The sequence below is a fragment of the Pelodiscus sinensis genome, chromosome 1, assembly GCF_052426305.1.
Source record: "Pelodiscus sinensis isolate ZL-2025 chromosome 1, ASM5242630v1, whole genome shotgun sequence".
Classification (NCBI taxonomy): Eukaryota; Metazoa; Chordata; order Testudines; family Trionychidae; genus Pelodiscus; species Pelodiscus sinensis.
Window position 1 is genome coordinate 31,459,317 of NC_143052.1, and position 23,426 is coordinate 31,482,742.

General features: G+C 42.8%; 1 protein-coding gene across 5 annotated transcripts in view; it reads left to right on the forward strand.

Moving 5' to 3' along the window:
• The window catches only part of GRAMD4 (GRAM domain containing 4), a 125,512-nt gene that overhangs the window by 72,114 nt on the left and 29,972 nt on the right, over positions 1-23,426 (forward strand). For all 5 annotated transcript variants that reach the window (XM_075927714.2, XM_075927735.2, XM_075927721.2 and 2 more), the window contains exons 4-7: positions 12,460-12,580; positions 18,530-18,591; positions 20,604-20,736; positions 22,042-22,067. In XM_075927714.2, coding sequence (XP_075783829.1) covers positions 12,460-12,580; positions 18,530-18,591; positions 20,604-20,736; positions 22,042-22,067 — 342 coding nt within the window. The remainder of the gene's footprint in view (positions 1-12,459; positions 12,581-18,529; positions 18,592-20,603; positions 20,737-22,041; positions 22,068-23,426) is intronic.

A 23,426-nucleotide genomic window follows, 5' to 3' on the forward strand; every position in this document is an offset into this window, starting at 1 on the left:
AGAAGAATGGTTCAGAATAACAAAGAATATTGTACAGAGAGAGGTTATCGCATGCAGGACTCCCTTCAGAAGTGGCAAAAGGAGGAGGTAACCTGCCACTTTAAATAGTAATAATCATGCTTGTCTGTGGAAAAACCACACTCAAGTTCTTCAGGCAATTCTCCTCCTTCCACCTGTTTCTGTTTCGTCCGCTTTCTGTGCACTGCACAAGTAACAAATTTTGACTGCAGTGGCAAGGTATGATGGTACTTTTTTCCAGGTAGGGATGTTTGTATCTAAGCACATATTGTTTGAGATTTTTCACATTTGCCACTATTTAACTTGTATTATGTATGAAATTCTTTCTTCTGTTGAGGTTTTATAACAATTAAATCATGATATAGGACAGTGTTTCTCAACCAGTGGTACAAGTAGGTTTAAAACGAATAAAAGAAAGTTCTTCTTCACACAGTGTGTAGTCAACCTGTGGAACTCCTTGCCAGAGGAGGCTGTGAAGGCTAGGACTATAATAGAGTTTAAAGAGACGCTAGATAATTTCATGGAGATTAGATCCATAAAAGGCTATTAGCCAGGGGATAAAATGGTGTCCCTGGCCTCTGTTTGTCAGAAGCTGGAGAGGGATGGCAGGAGACAAATCGCTAGATCATTGTCTTCGGTCCACCCTCTCTGGGGCATCTGGTGCTGGCCACTGTTGGCAGACAGGATACTGGGCTAGATGGACCTTTGGTCTGACCCAGTATGGCTGTTCTTATGTTAAGTACCCTTAGGGGTACTTGTGAGAAGTCGGGGGGGGTATGTCAACACAACTGAAATTTGGAGAGAACTGAATTTTTGTTTTAAGTTTTACAGCGCTTTATTACTTTTGTCCTTTTTACACCCAAAAATTTCATCACCCACCCAGCTACTATTAAGTTGATTAAACAAATGTGTTGCAATGGTAGAAAACAATTGTGTGTGTCTGAAAACTGTAGGTACTGGGGGTACTTATAATTTTTTTTAAATGGAATTCTTACTTTTTTTTTTTTAAAAAAGGGGTACATATATATAGTTGAGAAACACTGATATAGGATATGATGACCAACATCTTTTGGCTCTGCAGTGCTTGAAGAGACAAGTTGGGTGAGGCAGTATGTTTTATTGGATCAGCATCTGTTGGTGAGAGAGACAAGCTTTCAGATTTATATGTCCCTCTTCTTAAGATGTGGGTTTCCAGTCAGATGGCAAAATCCAGTATCTTCCATCGTTGCATATCTGCAGTGCTTGACACAGTTTGTTGAACTGCCTTCTTAAACACATGTGATATTTGAAGTTAAAGTATGTTGTCAATTAGAAATTAATACAAATAGGATTATGTTTTGAAAGCAGGATGCTACTCATGACAGTTAATAGAACGAACTAACTCTGAGAATTTCCTGTACAATATATTTTCAGTTATTGTAGGAAATAGGGGTGAATCTGACTCATGTTACTTTGACTGTACCCTGAAAACTGACTTTTGATTGAAAAATGAATACGAATACATTTTATACAGACCAGTGCGGTTTGACGTATTTGAATGATAAAAGGATTAAGGGGAGAGGCCCGTAGTGAGAAAAGACTTTGTGTTAATTCTGTTTTTCCTTGAAACTCTCACACAAGTAAGAGTAGGGAAACTCTTGCAGATACCAATGTATTGGAAATTGCAACTGTTTTTTATAGTATTCATCATATATGCAACGCTGTAGTGTCACCTTTGTTCTGAGATATGAATCACTGCAGCTATCACGATAGTATAAGCAGGAAGAGAATGGTGCATGCAGCATTTAGTCTGCTGTAAGTATACACACACAAACATCTAGGACAAGTTCCATATTCACTCATCTGGATATCTGTTGATACAGAGGCAGCGGGGCGGGGGCGGGCAGGCAATGTAAATACAAATTTAAGATAACTTTGTTTCTGGATATATAAACAACACAAAAACCTCCCCAAAACCAACAACTTTGGTGAAAGCCAGAAAGTTTCTATCCCAAGCATAGGCGCTGACTCTGTGGGTGCTCTGGGGCTAGAGCACTTATGGAGAAAATATTGGGTGCTCAGCAAAAACAGACAGCGCTGCAGATCATCTTTTCTTCCTCTTCCCAGCACCTCCCACCACCATAATCAGCTTTTCAGCAGTGCTCAGGAGTAAAGATATAAACATGTAGACGACTACACAATTAACCGATAAGCCTGGGCTTATTGGTTAATTCTGTCGACTGCATGCATTCCCCTCCTCCTCCCCACTGCCTCTGTATCAACACCCTAATGACGTCAAAAGCTAAGTACAGTATTGGGCTCTTGCAGCCCACTTTTAGTCTCATTTAGCACTGACACTCTAGTTGACAACATTTTTTTCTTCTTCTCCCCTCTCCATCCCCTTTTTTTTCTGCTTTTTATTTGTACCTCTGGACTCCTTACTCCATTCATCTGAAGAAGTGCGTTTGGGTCCACTCATGATACATTTTTGGTTAGTCTCTAAGGTGCTGAAGGACCATGCATTGTTTAAGTTACAGATTAACACAGCTACCCCTCTGCGACTTTCCTCTGAATGTTTGAGAAATTTGATATACCCCAGTGATAGCAGGAGGGAATAGGATATTGATCTGTGTGGTTGACTTAACATGTACAGGCAGTCCCCGACTTACGCGGATCTGACTTACGTCAGATCCGCACTTACGAACGGGGCTTTTCTCGCCCCGGAGCTCACGTGTGGCGGGTCGCCACCTGTGTCCTCAGGGGCGAGAGAAGCTTCACCCGGTCTCCTTGGTCTGCTGGGGTGGGGGGTGGTCCAGCAAAGCCGCTGAACCCCCTTCCCCCCCCAGCAGACCGGGGACACATGAGCAAAGCCGCCCAGGCGGCGGGAGTCCCGCTGCCTCGGCGGCTTTGCTCGTTTGCCTGGGCGACTTTCCATAAGTGCTCTAGCGGCTTTGCTCCCCATCTCCCTGGTCTGCAGGGAGACAGGGAGCAAAGCCTTGGAGCATGCCCGCAGCGGGACAGCCCGGGCGCGCTTGGGCTGTCCCGCTGCGGGCGTGCTCCGCGGCTTTGCTCTCCATCTCCCTGGTCTGCTGGGGGGGGGAGGGGGGCGTGCAGCTAGTGCCCCCCCCAGCAGACCAGGCTTTTCTTGCCTACCCCTGGGGTAGAGCAACTGGGGGCTGCCGGGTTGGTCCCACAGCGCCGCTCTGGAGATATTTAAGAACAGGTTAGATAGACATCTGTCAGGGATGGTGTAGGTGGAGCTTGGTCCTGCCTTGAGGGCGGGGGGCTGGACTCGATGACCTCTTGAGGTCCCTTCCAGTCCTATTATTCTATGATTCTATGAACCCGGCAGCACCCCAGCTGCTCTGCCCCAGGCGTCCTGATTCAGCCGCTGCTGGTCAGTTTCAGCAGCGGTTGAATCAGGACACCTGGGGCAGAACAGTTGGGGTGCTGCTGGGTTGCTCCAGTAGCGCCGAGGAGCCGTGCTACTGGAGCAACCCAGCAGCACCCCAGCTACTCTGCCCCAGGCGTCCCCAAGTCAGCCGCTGCTGAAACTGACCAGCGGCTGACTACAGGAAGCCCGAGGCAGAGTTGCTCTGCCCCAGGCTTCCTGGAATCAGCCGCTGATCAGTTTCAGCAGCAGCTGACTTGGGGACGCTGGGGTTTCTCAAGTTGAATCTGTATGTAAGTCAGAACTGGCATCCAGATTCAGCTGCGGTTGAAACTGATCAGTTTCAGCAGTGGCTGACGCCGGTTCCGACTTACATACAGATTCAATTTAAGAACAAACCTACAGTCCCTATCTTGTACGTAACCCGGGGAGTGCCTGTAAATGTTAGTTTATTTTTATTACTGATATTGGGGATACTGGCTTTGAGTGAAATCTGTATCAGAGCAATAGAGAGAAGCCTTCCAGTTAATATGTCAAGAACTTGGTCAGCCAGATGCTGACACTCTGCAAGCAATACTGTATGACCAATCCTCTTGGAAAACTTTAAAAGTTAGCTTTAGAGGGGAAAAAAGAAAGCTGGTAGTAAATACTAAAATCATTTTATCGTGTCTGGCACTGCCTATGTTGCTGACAGATCCAGTTTCCCAGTGAGTGACTGGGATTTAGTGTATTAGTCTGTACCGATTACACAACGTGCTTGAACTGAAATAGTATTTAGGGAGTCATAGCGGATTTGCCATAATTAACACGGGCATAGAGAACTATTTCTGTCTTAAGCTTACACTGGGAAACACCAGTGTTTAACTGTCTGTGACTAGAGGATATATTTAAACTTTCCATTACCGCTTCTGTTAGGTCCCTTGCCCTCAAAGTCAATATAATATAGTGCCTGATCCTGTTCTGCTTTGATAAACATATATCTTGCCTTATAGGCTGTACTGCAGCACTGCATTGAAATTTGATGCACTATCACACACAAACATAATGTAGATTGCTTGGAGTGGCTCATGAATGAGGGTATCAACTCAGGGCAGATTGTCAAGGATTGCCAGATTGGTTGTATGTTCTATAAATAGAAATTGGCAGCCAAGTAACAAGTGTGGAACTCCACAAGCACTGTATGTAACAACTTTTTCATGGAATCTCACAGTGCCCTGGAGTATTTTGTTCCACCTTCTTACTGACCAGGCAGACCTGCCTTTATGCTGGAGGATCTCTTACACCAAAAATCACTTTATATTCAGAGTATGCCCAGTCCTGAAGGACAAGTCATAGAATAATAGATTAGGGTTGGAAGAGACCTCAGGAGGTCATCTAGTTCAGCCCTCTGCTTGAAGGAGGGTCAACCCCAACAAAATTATTCCAGCCAGGACTTTGTCAAGCTTGACTTTAAAATCCTCCAAGGATGGGGATTTCGCCACCTCCATAGCTTACCCATTCCTGTGCTTCACACCCTCCTAGGGAAATACTTTTTCATAATATTCAATTTTGACCTGTCCCACTGCAATTTTGAGATTATTGCTCATTGTTCTGTCAATTGATACCACTGAAAATATCCTGGAACTCCCCTTCAGGTAGTTGAAGGCTGCTATCCGATCCCCCCTCACTTTTCTCTTCAGATAAGCCAGTTTCCCTCAGCCTCTCCTCGTCAGTCATGAGCCCCAGCCTCCTAATCATTTTCATTGTCCTCCACTGGGCATTCTTCAATTTGTCCACATATTTTCTGTAGTGTGGGGCCCAACACTGGATGCAATATTCCAGATATAGCCTCACCAGTGCCAAATAGTGCATGGAATTCTTCTGTTTGAAGTGCTAGATTCTGCACTTGTTCTTGTTGAATTCATTAGATTTCTTTTGCCCCAATCCTCCAATTTGTCTAGGTCACTCTGAATCATATTCCTACTAACACAGGGCCCCTCCCATGCTTTATGAAAATTAGTATATGAATATGCGTATCTTGAAGATGCTTTATGCAGCACAGGCAATATAACATCACTTTTAAAGTTACTATCTGTTGAATCTGTATATACTATTTTTGTGCCCGAATCATTCTTGTATATGAAGTTAGAAATATGAATTGTGAATCTGATATTAGTTCTAAATGGGCTAATGAAGGCCATTAATATTACTTTAGAAACTTATGATCCATAAATGGTTTTATTTTTCCTGTGAACCCAAACTGTGGTTGATCCTAGAAAGACATGTGACCATATCGCCTGGTACTGGAATCCATCTTGAATCTGGTACTTATCTATGGGGATGGAGAGATTGAACAAAGGGTTCCCACGTTAGAGAAAGTCTGTTTAAGGAATGGAAAACAGTTGGGTATTTGTCTTCAGCTGGCTTTTGAAATTACCTCCTCCACCTCTAAGAGTATGCACGTGAAAAGATCTGGACACGAAGAACTGTAGCAAAAGGGTGAATGCAAAGCTGCTGGATCCAGATAAGAAAAAGATCAACTCTGCCCTGAGATAAGAACAGCTGCTAGGGTAAGAATTTGCATGTAACAAGTTTCTTACTGTATTAGAATTAGCTGGCATGTTGTTTATTTTAACTTAGTAACTTACTTTGATCTGTCTGTTTTCCTTTGCTATCACTTAAATCCTGCTTAGGTATTGTCAGATCTTATAGTGATGTCCTTCCAGAGCTGAGCTGGCTCACCATATGTGTTGCTCTGCTTGGGGGCAGTAATGTCAACTCTATACCTGGTCTGGGGAAGACAAGAGGATCTGCCCCTGCATGACAGGGTGGTGCAGAGGGCAGGAAGTCAGGTATCAGTGGCTTGATCAGCTCACCAGGCTCCACAGACTTGCTGAAGGTGCAATCCAACCCGCCATCCAGATCACTAATGAAATCACTTATAGGGATGTTAAATTTAGATGAACTGGTTAATCAAATAGTTGATGCAATTTGAATAGACTATTTGACTAGTCAGTGAGGGAGCCTCTGCCTTTGTAGTGTAACAACAGCCTCATGGCTGCTCTCCCTGTGCTCCCTGCAGTGTTTCAAAGTGGCAGCGTCTCATGGAGCCCAGGGTTAGTGGGGGAGTCCCCAGATGACCCTGGGCTCCATGCTGTGCTGCTGCTTTGAAGCACCCTCTCCCTCCCCTCCCTGCTTGCTGCCTCTTTCTGATAGAGGCAGCAAGTGGGGGGAAGTGACTACTCGCCTAGTCATTCACATCCCGTGTCACTTACCCCTGGTTAATTGCATTGTAGTACACTCTTTCCAAAGATTGCACTTTATACCCATCCTAAGGAAAAAAAACGAACTGAAGATTTATTAATAAAAAAGGGAATGGTTAGGGTTACAAAGTTAATGCAGGTAAGCATACACACTAATGGGTTAATCTTGGGTTTCAAACTGTAACAGCAGCTGTTATGATATGCAGGTCTACCTTGTTTCTAACACTGACAATTTAAGTACATTTCCCAGACATGAAAAAGAGCTCTGTGTAATATTGAAAGTGAGTCTCTCACCGACAAAGGCTGGTTCAATGGAAGATATTATTTCTCCCACCTTGTGTGTGTCATCCTAGGACTGACAAGGCTACTACAACACTACATTCTTGGGAATACCTTGCTTATGCTTAGAACGTCTTCTAAGCAACATAGTGGTACTTCAACTTTTAAGCAACGTAATGGTACATTTCTCCTTAACAGGAATTCCTTTCTTCCAGTCTTCAAGCTGTGATTGGATGAGGGCTTGTGTACATACCCTCTTCATTGCTTTCCCAAACACCAATCAATAAAGTTTTGTCCACTGATGTTCCACAGTGGTTTGATTGGGATCTATAGGTCTTTTATGCCAAAGAGATGACACACTTTGTATCATCTGATAATTCATATTTAGTAATGCTTCTTGTTTGATTATGAGGTTTATAATCTTATCAAACATTTTCATAGTTACAGAGCAAGCACTTGAATATTACCCTATAATGTGAGATACAGATATAAATATTACTACATATAGCATGTAATAGGTATTTCATAAAGTATAAATACTAACACAATCTTAAAACTCTGATACCTGTTTTAACAACACCAGTATACAAATGAGCTTGACTGACTTCCAACTATGCATTTATCAGCATTCAGTGAGGTCCATTGACCTTGAAATGTGCTGGCACCTGGTCTGCCAGTGTGTCATATACCTCTATATTTAGCAAGCTGTGTTGATACATAGATTTTCTGGCAAAAGGCACAATAGATACTACAGCAGTTCGCAATCAGCATTAAGAGAAGACTATCCTCCTTACTTTGTGTGCTTTTGTGATGAGATCTCAAATCTAGTTTGCTGCTATAATGAGTCTTCCCCATCTATAATGTGGCATTTTATTTTATTTTTATTTTATTTTATTTTATTTTATTTTATTTTCTTCAACATTGTCAAAAATTAATGGTGGCATTTCAAAATTATTGAGTCTAATAAAAAAGTGGTCTTAAAGGTAGCTGTTGTCATGAAAGGATATTTGATGATCCACACATCAGTATTTTCCTTATCTGCACAGAGCTATAGATGTCTGAATGACCTAAATGCCTTTTGTATTATTGCAACCTCTTGAAATTGAGACATTTCTTGATGCAGATAACTGTCTTGCTCTCAATCTAGATCAGACATACAGGATTTGAGGAAGGCAGTGGTGGTGAAGGAGGGATGCTTTGGAAAAAGCGAAGATCCTAAAGTTGTTTGGGAAACTCATTCCATTGCTATTGATTTCTGCAATTAGGTTCTGTTGTACTACATGCTTATCTAGCCTAAAGATAATTGTACTCAGATCTTATGACACAAACTTGTTCAGCTGGGTCAGCTCACAGTACTTATAGGGCAGAGGTGACTTCCCTTCATTGTGTTAATGACCTTCTAAAATTTGTATTTATACAGCACTTAAGGCTTTTTAATAGAGTGAGACATGACTCTCTGACGAAGATTGCTGGGTGCTTTTGTACAATCACTTGTGGTGGTGCTAAAACTGTACATTGCAATTACTGAAGAATTATGCTGGTAGGTTGGTCCAGTACAACAAGCAGGTGGGAGTGTGTCTTTGGTCCAGAGGGAAAGAAGTAACTATGACAGCGGTAGACAAACCGGTAGACCAACTTTTTGTCCTGAGGGCCACATCTGAGTAGGCAAATGCATTTATGACCCGCCATACTACTGGGCCCAACTTCCTCCCACTGGCAGATTAGCCACTGGACAAATGGGCATGCCTTGGGGCCCCAGCCATTTGGAGATGTCCAGAAAAATTAGTGCCCCCATTAATGTTCCCTGTAGCCTGTGCACTTGTGCGGCTACTCATAAGAAACTCAAATGCTGTTCAGGCGATTAGCAGAGTGCCCAAAGCTAGGTTTTTATTTTTGTTGGTGGTGCACATTCACACATGCTTTGGTGCACATAAAAATATTTATTCTGCACATGGATGGAAAAGATTAGAGAGCACGTTATGCCCCCTTCCCCCATCCGATTTTCCAGCTAGTGAGCAGGGTTGGAGTGGGGCAAGCCTTTGACTGCATTTCTTGATGGGAGCTCAAGGGCTTTATGAAAAGGTCCAGTGGGAGAGATGCAGCCTGTGGACCACAGTTTGCCCATCCCTGAACTGTGCTTTATGGCAGCGGTTTCCTGGGTTGCGGAACTCGGGTTGCTGGGCCACCGTGGCTCTGGGGGCCGGAGTTGGGTTACATTGTACCTGCTGTGGCTGTTGCGCGAGGCATGTCCTGCCCTGCTCTCAGCCTGCCAGCGCCGGGCAGGGGTGGGGTCTCTTCCCGGACGTGGAAAAGCACTTTGCTGCACAGCGGGGGGGGGACGACACATGGAGTCCAACATGGCAGCCTTAGAGTAGCTGCGACCCAGGCGGCAGCACTCAGCTGGGAGGCAGTGCAGGAGTAGGTGAGGGGGATGGGTCAGGCACTGGAAGGGCAGGGTTAGTGCCGGGGTGCTCCTGAGGTGAGGGGATGTAAGAGGTTGGGGCTGGCATTGGGGGGCTCTAGTACTAGGGTGCTGTAAGGGGTGGGGGACTCAGAGGCGGGGGCTGACAGTGGGGTGTGCTGCAGCATCCGGGATGGGGAACTGGCACTGGGTGGCTCTGGGGATGCGGTTCATAGTGGGGAGGCTATAGGGACAGGGCTGGCACTGCGGGGCTTTGGGGATGGGGCTAATATTGGGGACTGGCACTGGGGAGGGATCGGGACAGGGTTGGGTGCAGTAGGGCTCTGGAAACGAGCTGGCAGTGGGGGGTCTGGTGCGGGGGGGGCCTCCAAGGGCCAGGGGGGCTGGCACAGGAGGGCTCTGAGGGTAGGAAGCTGGCACTGGGGGAGGTTAGGTGCAGAAGACTGCAGGGTCAGTGGCTGGTGCTGGGGGTAGTGGAGGGGTGGGGGGCTTTAGGGGTTGGGGCTGGCACCTGGAGGACTCTGGGGGCCGGGGCTTTTGGTGGGCCAGCAACATTTTATTTGCATACTTGCATATATGTTATTTGCACAATGAATATGCAAACATGCAAATAAAATGTCACCGGTCCACCAAAAAATTTTTTTCAGCAGCCTTCTGCCCCGTTCAGTGTATAGGGTGAATGCACAAGGGAGCAGAATTAAGGTTATACATGAAAATAAATTGCTAACTGTCATACACAAAAATGGTAGAGCCCCTCTGACTGGGCAGTCACCAAGTGGTTGTGCATGGGGCCTAAGAGCAAAGTGGGCTCTGTACTTGAAACTTGTTGAGTCTGAACAGAATCCAAGTACCTAACCTGTTTCATCTGTCTGGCACCCTCTTCTGAGAAATGACACCCTGCAGTCCAGCTGCCTAGCACTGGGAACAGTGCTGCTGACTCAGACTCTGTCCTTAGCTTAAACACATGCTTTCCAGAACGCCAGCTGAATGTGTGCTTTGGATTTACAGTTCACCTCTTCAGGGGCATGTGAAAGTCAGCAGACACACAAATCTCTTTTGCATAGGAATCTAAATGGAAATCCCTCTACTTAAGTATTATAAGAGAAACAAATCAAGACAAAATAATAAACACATTCATACACCTTTCTCTACCTCAGCTTTGTCACTGTTCTGGAAAGTCCTTTGAATTTAGAGCAGAGACCTCTAAGGGGGTCCAGATTCCTTCTCTTCATCATTGAGTCTCCCTCTCAAGGTCAGTGAGCACTCTTCTTTTCTGGTTCTTTCCTGTGCATCTGACTCTGTTTGTATGTCTCAGCAGCAACATCTGCTTTCTCTAATACTGTATGATGCTGAGGATTTTTCACTCTCCACTTCTGCAGCCTTATGCAGAAAAACTTGGTTGATCTGGTTTCCCTCAGCTTCAGCCATCCTATTGTCTGGAAGTATTGCTACTTGAATAGATGAAACAAAATTAAAAGTCCAACAATCCACTTGATGTGGGAGGGGACACACTATATGATTGACAGCAGATGGCAGACTCCACATCCATGCCTATTGCATGGCACAATAGTTTCAGAATATCAATGAGAACTCATAAATTGTACCTAGTGTGATTCTGACATCAACTCAACTTTCAAATGCCTGTTTTTTTTTCATTTAACTTTAAATGACTGAATCAATGAAAACAAACTGAAGAAAGAGAATAAAGTCTAAGCAAAAATCTTTCATGGCAATCGAGGTTTACGTGAACCACTTAGTGGCTTTGCTGTGTGCATATACACTATACTATTGTTTTCTCTTTAACGCTACGATGAGAAATCTGTATATTTTGTTTCTCTTTGGCCCATTACATTCCTACCCAACACTCAAAGTTCCCCTGACACTTTGTTGCAATATTTTACTAACTTTTAACTACTCTGAATTGTTCCCCACCCCAGCCCTGCTCATTAAAGTTTCCTCCCTCTACTTTCTCTAATGTGCCGCAACAGTGACATGGTTCAAGGGTGGATTTCTTTCCATGTTCATTTAATACTCAATCTTTTTTTTTTTTTTTTTTTTTTTTTTTTTTTTACAGGTACTCCTTGTTAGACATCAGTCTGATTATATTAATAACTTTAATTCCCTTTGGACTTAGGTGGAAACTGAACCAGTAAGCTAGCGATAAATAGAGTTGCATCCTATTAATCGGTTACCCTGAGTTACTTATTTTACCCCAAATATTTTGTAATCTTTCAGTGTGTATTCATAGACAGGAGGGAAATGGAGAGTAAGATGTTCTGTCCACTATCTGTCACAAGGTCACTTAAAAGTATGTTGAAATGTTCTTGCAAATTGCATAATCCTCTGATTAGCCCAGTCTCATAAGAAGTGATTTGAATAGGCACTGAATGGCTAGTCAGAGGACAGTCTTATAAGCATGTGATATTAGTTTATATGAAGTAACTTGTAGCATAAATCAGTTTCTGTGCAGATAGCAGGATTAGCCAGTTTCCTTGTCTGGTTTGCTTTGAGTTTGAGACTTTACAGCTGTTCTGCTGCATGTTGTCAAGGCAGTTTTTTTTTTAAAGCAACAAAATACTGAGCAGAGTAACTTCCATCTTTAAAATTTTAATGAGCCTTCCTGTCTTGTTTTATTTCATGCCTTTGTTCAGAGAGTGCTGGAATTGATACTGAATCCTTTCTTCATTGGGAACTAATGTGGAGTTGTGAAAAGGATACTATCCGTAAACTCTTCAGTTCTCAGACTGAAAGAATTATTAGCTGTTAAGTATGGTTTTCATTGGTTGTACTAGTTGGTTCAACACAACACACTTTTTAAGAAAAGTCTATCAGAATACCCCATTGACTATAAAAATTATAACCTACATTTTTTGGTAGGAATGCAATGTTATCCTTCTGTGGTACATATGGATATGTTGAAAATATGCTGCTGCTTTTTTATGAAGATATTCAATAATAACATTAAATACTGTATAAAACAGTCCTTGTCTTCTTCTGGACAGTGTATTTGCATAGATATAATGCATGTAAAGAGGTCCATTTGGATACTTGTCTTTATGGTTTTGCCTTTTTAGAATTTTCTTAACACTTCAAGGTAATTATCATTTTTCTCTCTCTTTTCTTAACAGAGGAAGAGCTCAGGAAGCTCAGAGAAGAAACAAATGCTGAAACTTTAAAGCAAGAACTAGAAAAAGAACGGCAGAGAAGATTGGAACTAGAACAAAAGATCAATGAAGTACTTAAAACAAGGTAAGAGAAATCACTGCATGAAGTATAGCTCAAGTGTCAGCTAAACTGAGTGGCACTGAGTGATGAATTACAACATTTTAAAAACTCCATGCTTGTTTATTCTCCAGGATTTCACTAGAGAGAGTAGGCAAGCCAGAAGTTGGGGCTATTGTAAATTTCTAATCTGTCTTCATGCATAACACAGGCCATAGGACTTCTCTCTAATTCCTTTGAACTAGAATCATAGAGCTGGAAGAGACCTCAGAAGGTCATCAAGTCCAGCCCACTACCCAAGGAAGAACCAATCCCAACTAAATCAACCCAGCCAGAACATATAGGCTTCTTAGAAAAACATTTGGGCTATGTCTAGACTGCCTCCTCTTGCACAAGAAAATATGCAAATGAGGCAAAGTGGTAAATATCACTGCACCTCATTGCATACTTAATAAGCTGCCATTTTGTGCAAGGGGCTTTTGTGCAAAAAGGAGCCCTTTGCACAAAATCCCCCTCTTGCACAAGAGCCATTCTGTCGTTTTTTTTTCAGGAAGAACGGCTCTTGCACAAAAGCGGGTTCTTGTGCAAAAGCCCCTTGAGCAAAATGGTGGCACATTAACTATGTAATGAAGCATGCCGATATTCACCATTTCACCTCATTTGCATATATTCTTGCGCAAGAGGGGGCAGCCTAGACGTAGCCCCAGTCTTGGTTTCAAAATTTGCAATGGAGTCTCTACCATTGTATTAACTTGGTAAACTATTTCACTGGTTAATAACCCTCCCTCCAATGCCCTTTTAATAATAATGTCTTATTTCCCGTAGAAAAGCATGTGTCAGTACTGATCTCTTCTCTCCCTCCCCCCCCCCCCCCAAAGAAACCCCAGTGGCTCAAGTGCACTCCATTTCAGAGCTGCTTCATGTGAACACTGATCTTTAGTTTACTCCTTTTCAGGTGTTGCCTCCCTCAGGCACTCTGTGCCGGGATATGTGATAGTTAAAGCTTGAACACAGACTTTGCAAAAGGATTTCTGCAAGCAATTACCCTTCACTTTAGATCCTACAAAATGTTAGATAAAAACAAATGCTTCTGGTTCCTTGCCACGTTAAATGTTCTTTGGGATCAGAGTTAGTGTTTTTTTTAGGGTTCCAAGTCCTGCTTTATGGTTTCTCCTCCAAACATGAAGTAAGCACTCTTTCATATAGCCAGCTTCCTTTTCGTTCTTCCTCTGTAAAATGGCTGGTGCCTTACTTCCTTCCATTTCTTCCAGCTCCTTTTATTAGATGATGCACTGTTCAGCCTCAGACCCCCAGTTAAGTGATCATTCGTCTGGTTTCCAGGCTATCTTGGGTAGACTGGTTCCTCCTGATAATATTTAATTGACCTCCTTTTAAATTGAAGATCACCAAGGTATTAAGATCCTCCACCATATGCCTTGTGTCTCCACCCATTGGAATTTTGTGACCAAGATGGAGGTGAAAATGATAAAGAAGGCACAGATTAGCCTTACAATTAAAATGGGGATTGTAGTTTGATATGGTTATACAGAGTCCAGAATATCCAATGGAATTCAAAAGTTGCATATAGATTCTCCAAATTGTCAGAAACCCCAAATTTGTTTGTTTTCACCAGTTCTGCCTGCTGTTCTCTTTGTGCAGTGTGTAGATATGTGCAAGACCAAAAGGACAACACCACTGAGAAAGTTTCCCTGTTTATTCTCATATCAGCTAGGCCTTTATTTTAAGGAGTCTTTTTTCTAGCATGTCTTCCACTTGAATGAAATGTGTTTCATTCCTTTTTGATCGGTTACACGTGACAACTCATTTTGAAACACCTTACATGATTTGCAGGCACATATACAGGCCTCTCACCCACATGAACAAAACTAAAACTACTAAAGTTGTAGAGTAGGAAGAAGAGATTATTGTTGTTTTTTATGTAGTTCGGAGGAGCTCAGATACTACAGTTTTGTGGGCATCCAGTAAGTACCCCAGACAAACACAGATGGTGCAACTAGAATCAGTGAAGGGAAGAAAAGGGATGCTTAAGAGGACTGTCTTGCCAAAAACCTGGCGTCTTTCTTCTGAATTTCTTTATGGTTTTTGATTTTGCAGCCATAGTGCCCACATCAACATCCATTGTTTGGGAAGCATCAGAAAAAGACATTTCTTTTGGGATGTATGGGGAGTGCCCAGTCTTTGGTACAGCAGCTGCAGCTTGTGGTGCTTTGCCAGTGGAATGCATAAATGATCTGCAAGGTTAGAGATGAGTACCCATATCACAGGTTCTTGTCTGGCTCTTTTGCATAGCATTGCAGAACACTCATCTCCAAAACATCCAGTTGGCTGCACTGTTTGTTTTATTTATTTTGAATCTGCCTGAGTTCGTGATAGGCTGCATGTACAATAGCTGCTCTTAAAAAGTTTCATAACAGATTAAAACATTCTCAACATCCCAAGAGCATTTCTTCTTATGCGAATTACACATAGACCTGTATGGTTTTGTTGACAGGATCTCCTGTGTAAGAATCTTTCTCTTTGTTTCTGTTGGCAAAGAACCTACAAACCTAGAATGTTAGTTGGATAAAGTGTGCTGCTTGTTCACAAGTGAGGGAGTGCTTGGTGGGTAGGGGAAAAAGGAAAGTCCAATGTATTTTATGTAAACCTGTAATCTTTCCTCTGAAGTAAATTTAATATGTGAAAATAATAGATTTATTCAAACAAGAGGAGGGACATCAGAATATATGTAACTGGTGTGTTAACTCACCTATTCTTGTATGTAAGATCACTCCAACTTCAGAAACCTTTAATTTGCATAGGCACAATTGAATCACTGTTTTTCTGCCCTAGTTTGAGAAGAATAGTATCATTGTCTCTCTATACTAGAGATGTGAAAGATTAACCAGATTGGCTGGAGCCCAATTAAATGGGATTTTAAATCCCTAGTCTATACTCTTTGGCTACGTCTAGACTACATCCCTTTTTCGTAAAAGGGATATAAATTAGATGTATCGCAATCGCTAATGAAGAGGGGATTTAAATCTCCCCTACTTCATTAGCATAAAAATGGCTGCTGCTTTTTTTCTGCACAGAGCTTTGTCGGAAAAAAGAGCCAGTCTAGACTCTGATTTTGCGGAAAATAAAGCCTTTTCAGAAAGAGCCCTTATCCCTTACTTCATATGAGCCCATTCAAAAATAAATCAATTTAGTCCTTATGTTCAAGCAAAGATAATTTGAGGCTGAGTAAACCTATGACTTACTTTGATTTTAATGCTGGTATCCCTTAAAATGAGTTAACCCTTCCCCTCCCACCATTTTTCTTGGTGGGAGTTCCTAGTTGCAGGAGAATTTATGTGATTAAAAAAAAAAAAAATCTGGGCTGGGTTTAGGAAACCTGAACAAGGAATCAGCTCTTCCTGTATGCCATGCTGCCCCACTCGATGTGATGTGAGACTTGTGCAGGCAGTGGTCAGTGTGCCCCATGACCTCCCTTGCAGAAGGAGCTCAGAAGTTGTATCTTAGTTCTAGTACTTGGTCCACTATTTTAGAGGTGCACAAGGCTGAAACAAAGGAGTTTGTGGATTCATCCTATGAATCTGTCTGAAGCAATTAATTACAGGCCCTGACCCCCAGATGCAACCAGAAGATGCTATGAACTATCATCTCATAGTTCTTGCGCAAGAAGCACTGACTTCATACATTAGTACGTCCGTGTTCTTGCGCAAGAACTCGCGGCTAGTGTAGACAGGCAGCAAGTTTTGGCGCAAAAGCATCTGCTTTTGCGCAAGATTCCACCAATGTAGACATAACCTATGTGTGAAACTGATTGTTCCTTCCTAAGTGGAGCACTTTGCATTTGTCTTTATTAAACTTTATCCTGTTTACCTCAGACCATTTCTCCAATTTGTCCGGATCACTTTGAATTATCACCTTATCTTCCAGATTAGTCGCAACCCCTCCCAGCTTGGTATCATCTGCAAACTTAATAAGCGTACTTTCTATGCCAATATCTAAATCGTTGATGAAGATATTGAACAGAACCAGTCCAATATCTTCCAAAAAACAGACCCCCTTGTGGAATCCCACTTGTTATACCTTTCCACCAGGATTGTGAACCATTAATAACTACTCTCTGAATACGGTTATCCAGCCAGTTATGCGCCCACTTTATAGTAATCCCCCAAGCAGTCAGCAGTATGGAAAGGGAGTATGGTCAGAAAATCCAGAACTGGGGTTCCCAACATGTATCAGGATGACTGTACTGCACATAAAATACAGTTGTATAGGTTGAAATTCTGTAACCCGGACTTCCCTGATCCGGCAACACCACTGGTCCGGCATCCTCAGGTGATCCTCTGAAAGCATTCATGGGATTAAGCTGTCTGGTTGAGGCCAGGAGCATTGCCAAAGTAGGGGGCTGAGATGGAGTACTGCAGGTAGCAGAGCCATTGGGAGGACTGCAGAGCCCTGTGATTTCTGGGGGGGGAGGTGGAGCATGGCTGCCAGAGATGAGTATGGAGCCCCCAGGACATAGTGGGGGGTACTGAGGAAGTGCGCAGAGGAGCACAGAGCACCCCAAGTGTTGATTTTTCACGAGATTTTTTAAAAAAAATTTCTAATCAAACTCCAAGACTACTGGGGGAGTGTGGAGCCGCTGAGTGGAAAGCAGAGCTGTGGGCTGCAGTGGGGCTGCTGGGGGTGGAGAGCTCCGCTTCCCCCAGGCATCAACAAAGTTGTTGGGTGGTGCATGAAGCCCAAAGTGGATGCAGGACACTGGCAGGAGCGTGCAACTGCTGGGCAATAGCAGAGCTCAGGATTGCAGCAGAGCTGCTGGGGAGATAGCAGAGCCCCCTGCCACCAGCAGGAGCATAGAGCCCCAGGCAGCAGTGAAGCCATTGTGGAGAGAGTGGAGCTCTGCACAGCAGTGGAGTCCTAGACCATTGTGGGGAGTAGAGTTGGTAGGTGTCCGGTATTGACCTGGACAGTCCGGTATTTTTGCCTCCTGTCTGGTAAACAAAAAAAAAATCAGAAAATACTGGACACCTAAAATGTCCAGTATTTTCTGGGTGTTTTTTCCAGAAAATACAGGACATGTGGCAAACCTACAACACACTCAGCAACCGGGCCCAGCCCCCACCAGCCTGGACCTCCTCTCTGGGCGCCCCCGGATGTCCCCTCCACCCCTCTTTGCTTACCTGGTTCCGCAGGGGCTTGTCTTGTGGCTAAAACAGAAAAACAAAATGGCTGCTATCAAAAAAGCCTCTTCTTAAAGGGGCCATGCTGATTTAAAAAAAAAAAATTTTTTTCTTAATTGCTGTCGGGGTCTCTCCCCCCCCCCCCCCCCCCCAACAACTTTGGTCTTACCCCTTTTTTTTTCCTCAACAGAATTTTTTTCCTGGTGTGTTTTTTTTTTTGCGGTGGAGGGGTGTTCGGTATTTTTGGTTAAACCATCTGACAGTGCCAATAGGGAGAGCAGAACCCCAGGATGCAGGTTTGACCTCCCTTGGTCTGGCAAATTCTCTGGTCCGGGCCCAGTCAGGTTCTGAGGGTGCTGGACCAGAGAGGTACAACCTATACAGAGAAATCTTGGAATGAATTATAGAATGGCTGGCTGTAAAGCTACAGAAAGGTGTAATTGTGCTGTTAGGAAAGAAGAGCTTCCTTTAGCCTTTAGCTGTAAAATGTATGCTGTTTTAATGGATTCTAAAAATCTGTGAAAATAAATCTATATTACTTCCCCTTTAGCTACCAGCTCAGCTTGCACCACAATGGAAACAAATTTTGCTTGTCCTTCTGCCTCCCTCCTACCATGCTTTTCTGCTGCCCCTCCAGTGGAAACAGCACTTCTGTTTCCCAGCAAGGGCAGTCCTGCAGCATGGAAACATGTATCTGGTTCGTTCATGGGAAATAACAAGCATGAAATATTCTGATTCTTCAGGAATTCATCTCTTCTTGTTTCTTTTTTTTCCTTTATAGAACGGAAGAGTTGTCAACAATTCAACAACCCACAAAACCACCGACACAAGTCAATGGAACAGGTAGTTTTGACTAGTCGGTACTAGTGATTCGATTCACTTATCAGTTTTTCGTCACGTGAGCTTTTCTCTCAAAACTGATCTGGGAGATGATACTGAAACATTTGTGTAAAAGTGTTTGGTTCTTTATTCAGACTTTTGGAGCGCTACCTGTGAAAGATTATTTGGATATACTCTTCTGGTCACACAACCATGGTTTAATTTAACAAACTTAAGTTTATAGGATGAAAGAAAAGAGTGTTATCTTTCTCTCTTGATTTCCTTTAAAGTTAAATGACACTGCTGGTGTTAAAATGTTCTTTAGTATTTGACATTAAGTAGAATTTTTGTTGTCTTCGAAAAGCAAAGATAAACATAGCCATCTAGCCCAGTATACGGTCTTTCAACCAAGTGGCCAATGCCAAGTGCTTATACAAATACTCTGCTGCAGAGGGATCTGTATCTGTTAGTACCCAATTAAAATGTAATAACATTATTGCAACTGGAATTTCTGGTCTGTGGGACATTCTAAAATTCAAAACAAAACCTGAAGCAGAACACACACTAAAATTTGGAATAAAGTATAAATTAAATATTTTGACATTTTTTTGAAATGTTTCTAAGGCTCCCTAGGATTTTTGAAGATGTTGAAGAACCAGTAGCCCCAGCCCCGAAGACTGCTTGTGTGGGGTTTATGTCCTGGGAACCTATTGCAGTTTGGGCTTCCAGGATCCTTATCTGTCCAGGCAGGGTATCAAGCAGCTGGACAGGCATACTGGCAGGAAATCAGGAAGGTTTTGAAGCCTACTTGTTTTTTTTTCTCAAAATTAGACTAACATATACAAGGCATAACTAGGGAAGAGTGTTGTATTACTGGGCAGGAGGAGGAAGAAGGAGGAATAGTTTGATTATAATTGTCGAGCAAATAGGATTATAGAGTACAACTGGCCAATCTTAAAGTTATGTGGCTACCTTAATGTGAAAAGACTCTTAGTCTGTTGTTTGGCTGGATTCAGAAATTTTATAAATTTGGCTTTCCATGTTGCCAGCTTAATAGTGTATGGTTTTTAATGGTCTTTGTGCTAATTAAGCATTTACCATGTTTAAACAATTTGTATTGTTGAATAAAGGATATTTGACTCTTCTCTTTGACCTCCCATGAAAACCAACTTAATAATCATTCAGGTATTGCGATGACTTTTTAAAAATTGTATGATTTCTCTGCTTTTTATGAAAGAGCGGCGTGGAGTCCTGTGGCACCTTATAGATTTATTGAAGTGTTGGAGCATAAGCTTTCGTGAGAAAAGACCCACTTCGTCAGATACATGCATCTGACGAAGTGGGTCTTTGCCCATGAAAGCTTATGTTCCAACACTTCAGTTAGTCTATAAGGTGCCACAGAACTCCTCGCCACTTTTGCAGATTCAGACTAACAAGGCTACCCCTCTGATACCTCCTGCTTTTTATGCCAGAGCAAATATCTAGTCTTGTTTATCAAATGCTTTCCTAGGGTAATGTATCACAGATACTAATTGATTTGGGATTAATGTTTTTGGAAGGTCACAGCAACACTTATGCATCTGAAGTCCCTAGACACGTATTGCTTGTTTGAACAAGACAATTATGGCAACAGAGCTAAAGAGATGATTTGAAAGGTGAAGCCTCAACACTAAAAGTTAGAGAAATTTGGGGTCCTACTATATATAATTGGTGGAATATCTGAAAGAGAAGCAATCCAGAGGAAGAAACATATGAAATGGTTTATGAACAACCAGTTTTCGCAATAAAACTTTATCTGGTGGCATCTGCATTTAACTTGAATATTTCTCCTTAAAGACCAGGAGTCAAATGTTAATTTTAAAAAGTGGATGTCCCTAGATCGATTGTCTTTAATTTCCACAGTTGGTGGGGAAGGAACCATTCAGTGCCATTTGAATCTGAAGTGGAAGGTGATAATTTACAAAGAATGCAACTAAACTACAAATTGAAATTAGATTGTATGTCCGAACATACAAAATACTCTGTTTGATTTATAGATAAACGCAGTCAGATGATGTGTTCAAGAGTCCAGAAGTGGTTTTATGACAAATTTGGGGAGTATGTTGAAGACTTCAGATTTCAGCCGGAAGAAAATACAGTGGAAACAGAAGAGCCACTTAGTGCTAGAAGGTAAATATACCTGTAGAACCACCTCCTTGCTTTGGATAAACCAGCATAAAACTTGTCACAAATTATTCTGCTATAATAAAATACAGGTAAGGAAATGCATTTCTGTAAAAAGTTATAGAAATTGAAGTAGCAGGGCTAATTTTGGCTTTGTATGGTTCTAAATTAGTGTTAGAAACAGAGAGTTGAAATCCTGTAATTTTTCTCCATGTCTACAATAAAATTAGACTTGGGGCATGTTTACACTGCAGTTGAGAGCAAGCTTTCCAACTTGGGTGAACAGATAAGTGATAGCTCTGCTCAAGCTGGGCACACCAAAAATAGAGTAGTCAGGGATAGGACAGATGGTGACTTCATGTATTGGAGAGTCCTGTTGGCTAGCTCAAGCTACCCATGCTCTTCCTTGCTATCTGCTAATTTAGCATGCTTGTGTAAGCCACACGCCTTCTGGGTGTGGTGCCTCTGAGAGAATAGCGAGTCAGCTTGACTGTCTTAGCTAACAGCCAACTGGCTTTTAGCCCATGTGGTAGAGGTTTATGCACCAAGCTCCAGAGGTCCCAGGTTTGATTTTTCCCACAGATGATTGGGGTCTGTCAGTGTTTTACTAGCATGTCTCTGTGCTGGAAAGTACACTTCACATACAGCAGTGGTCACCAACCAGTAGATCGGGATCTACTGGTAGATATTGGAGCCGCTGACAGGGGATCCTGACTGGTTTGGCAGGGAGGCTATCAAGTGCCAGCATTTCAGCTGCCCCTCCCCACAGTGCCCTGCTGCTCCTGCTCAGAGCTGCCCCCTGGAGCCTCCTGCTTGTTGTTCAGAGTAGGGGATACAGAGGTAGGGGGGTATTGATGTCACTTTGACCTCGTCCCCTGTACCTTATATTCCCAGAGTGAAGAGGGTGGGGCCTAGGCGAAGGGGTGGAGCAGGGGTATTTGGGTTTGAGGTAGATCTTGGACTGACTTAAATTCAGAAAGTGATCTTGTGCTTAAAAAGGTTGGAGACCACTAAGCTACAGTATAGATATACCCATGAGCTAGCTACTGGATCCACAGTGTGCTAGAAAATATTTCCTTTAGTTGCGAAGCCAAGTAGCTCATTAGTCTATTGAGATTTTTGGCTTCAAATTTGATCTTAGTTGTAACTAATTTTCAGATGCATTTTTGGCAGTTGACAATAGCTTTATACCACTGATACACTAGCTCTCTAATGTGTGTATTGTACTAGAACAAAAGTTCACAGAAATGCTGAGTTTCCCTGAAATGCTTGTTTGCCTAACATCATATTGTATTATCCATATTTTTCTAGGCTAACTGAAAATATGAGAAGATTAAGTAAGTACCCAGCAATGTCATTGCCTCAACATAAAATCAGACTTTTTTTTATCCTTTACCATAATATTTGTGCATATAAAAAGGCAGAAGTTCTCAAAAATACTTTTGCCAGTTTATAGGAGAAGCATTACTGAATCTTGGAATTAATATCTACTCCAAGGATTAACTTGAGAAACATGACACTAGGGATGGTACTGTCTGCCGCATTATTAAATAGTGGCAGAAGGTATACCCTTGTTAAGCTCTAAGGAAACAGGATGCGCCCATAGAGACTGTAATACAGTCTCTAAATAAATAAATACCCAGTCTGCTAAATAAATACCCACTCTGGTGAATATTAACTCTTCAGAGCTGGATAACTGAAAGCTCATCTTACACCCCGGTACTCCGCCTTAGTTAATGGAAGTATTAGCAGAGATAGAGACCTGCTAGAGTCAGTATATGTATGCAGGCATGGACCCTAATTGAGCAGGAGGAATACTTCATTTGTGGACTATGCTAATGCTTTGTTCTGCCTAATTTTAAAAATAAAATGATCATAGTGTGTTGTTTCTGTTTGCTTCGGGAAACTCCAGGGTGGCCAAACTGCAGCTCTTGAGCCACATGCAGTTATTTTACAGTTAAAGTCTGGCTCAAGGAATCCACCATTCTCTGCCTACCAGATGGAAGGGAGGGACTCAGGGCTTCCCCCTTAGAGCAGGGTGGTGGGACTAGAGGTATCAGCCTAGGAGGGAGAGGGGTGTAGGGGCTTCAGCCTCTTGGGAGGAAACTGCTGGGGCTCAGGAGTGTTCAGACCCAGGGAACATGCCAGGTGATGTTCTGATCCTCACGAGCCTGCTGTAGGGCAGAAGCCCTGTGCCCCGGTGTCTGTTCAGCGCTTGAAATTCTGACAACTGTCCTATACAGCTTGGTGGGTCTGTAAATTTGGCCACCCCAGAGACACTTCTGTGGCTTGTCCTCCTTATTAGGAAGTCAAGAAAGTCCCAGCTGAGTAAGAAATGTAAGACTGCATCCTGGGTATTTTTCTGGGAGATCTGAATCATTCTTAAATTTCCTCAAAAGCAAGGAAATACAGATACAAAGGCAAGGAAGGTTACCAGAGTTACCCTTTTTTGAGGTTCACTCAGGGGCTGGGCATTAGACTTAACTCAATACAACACTGATGACAGGCGCTGCCTGATTGAAGCAGTGGCCTTCTCTGGTACTACTGTCTTCCCAGTGAGTTCCATACAGTTTGGGGTGTGATGTTGGTACCTAGAGCTTCCCTTTCGATGGTTCTGACCCTGAAGCACATCCAGTCCTGGGTGTTTTAAGAACTTCCAAGTCATAGCAGGGAATTTTGAGGCCATTAATTTGTAT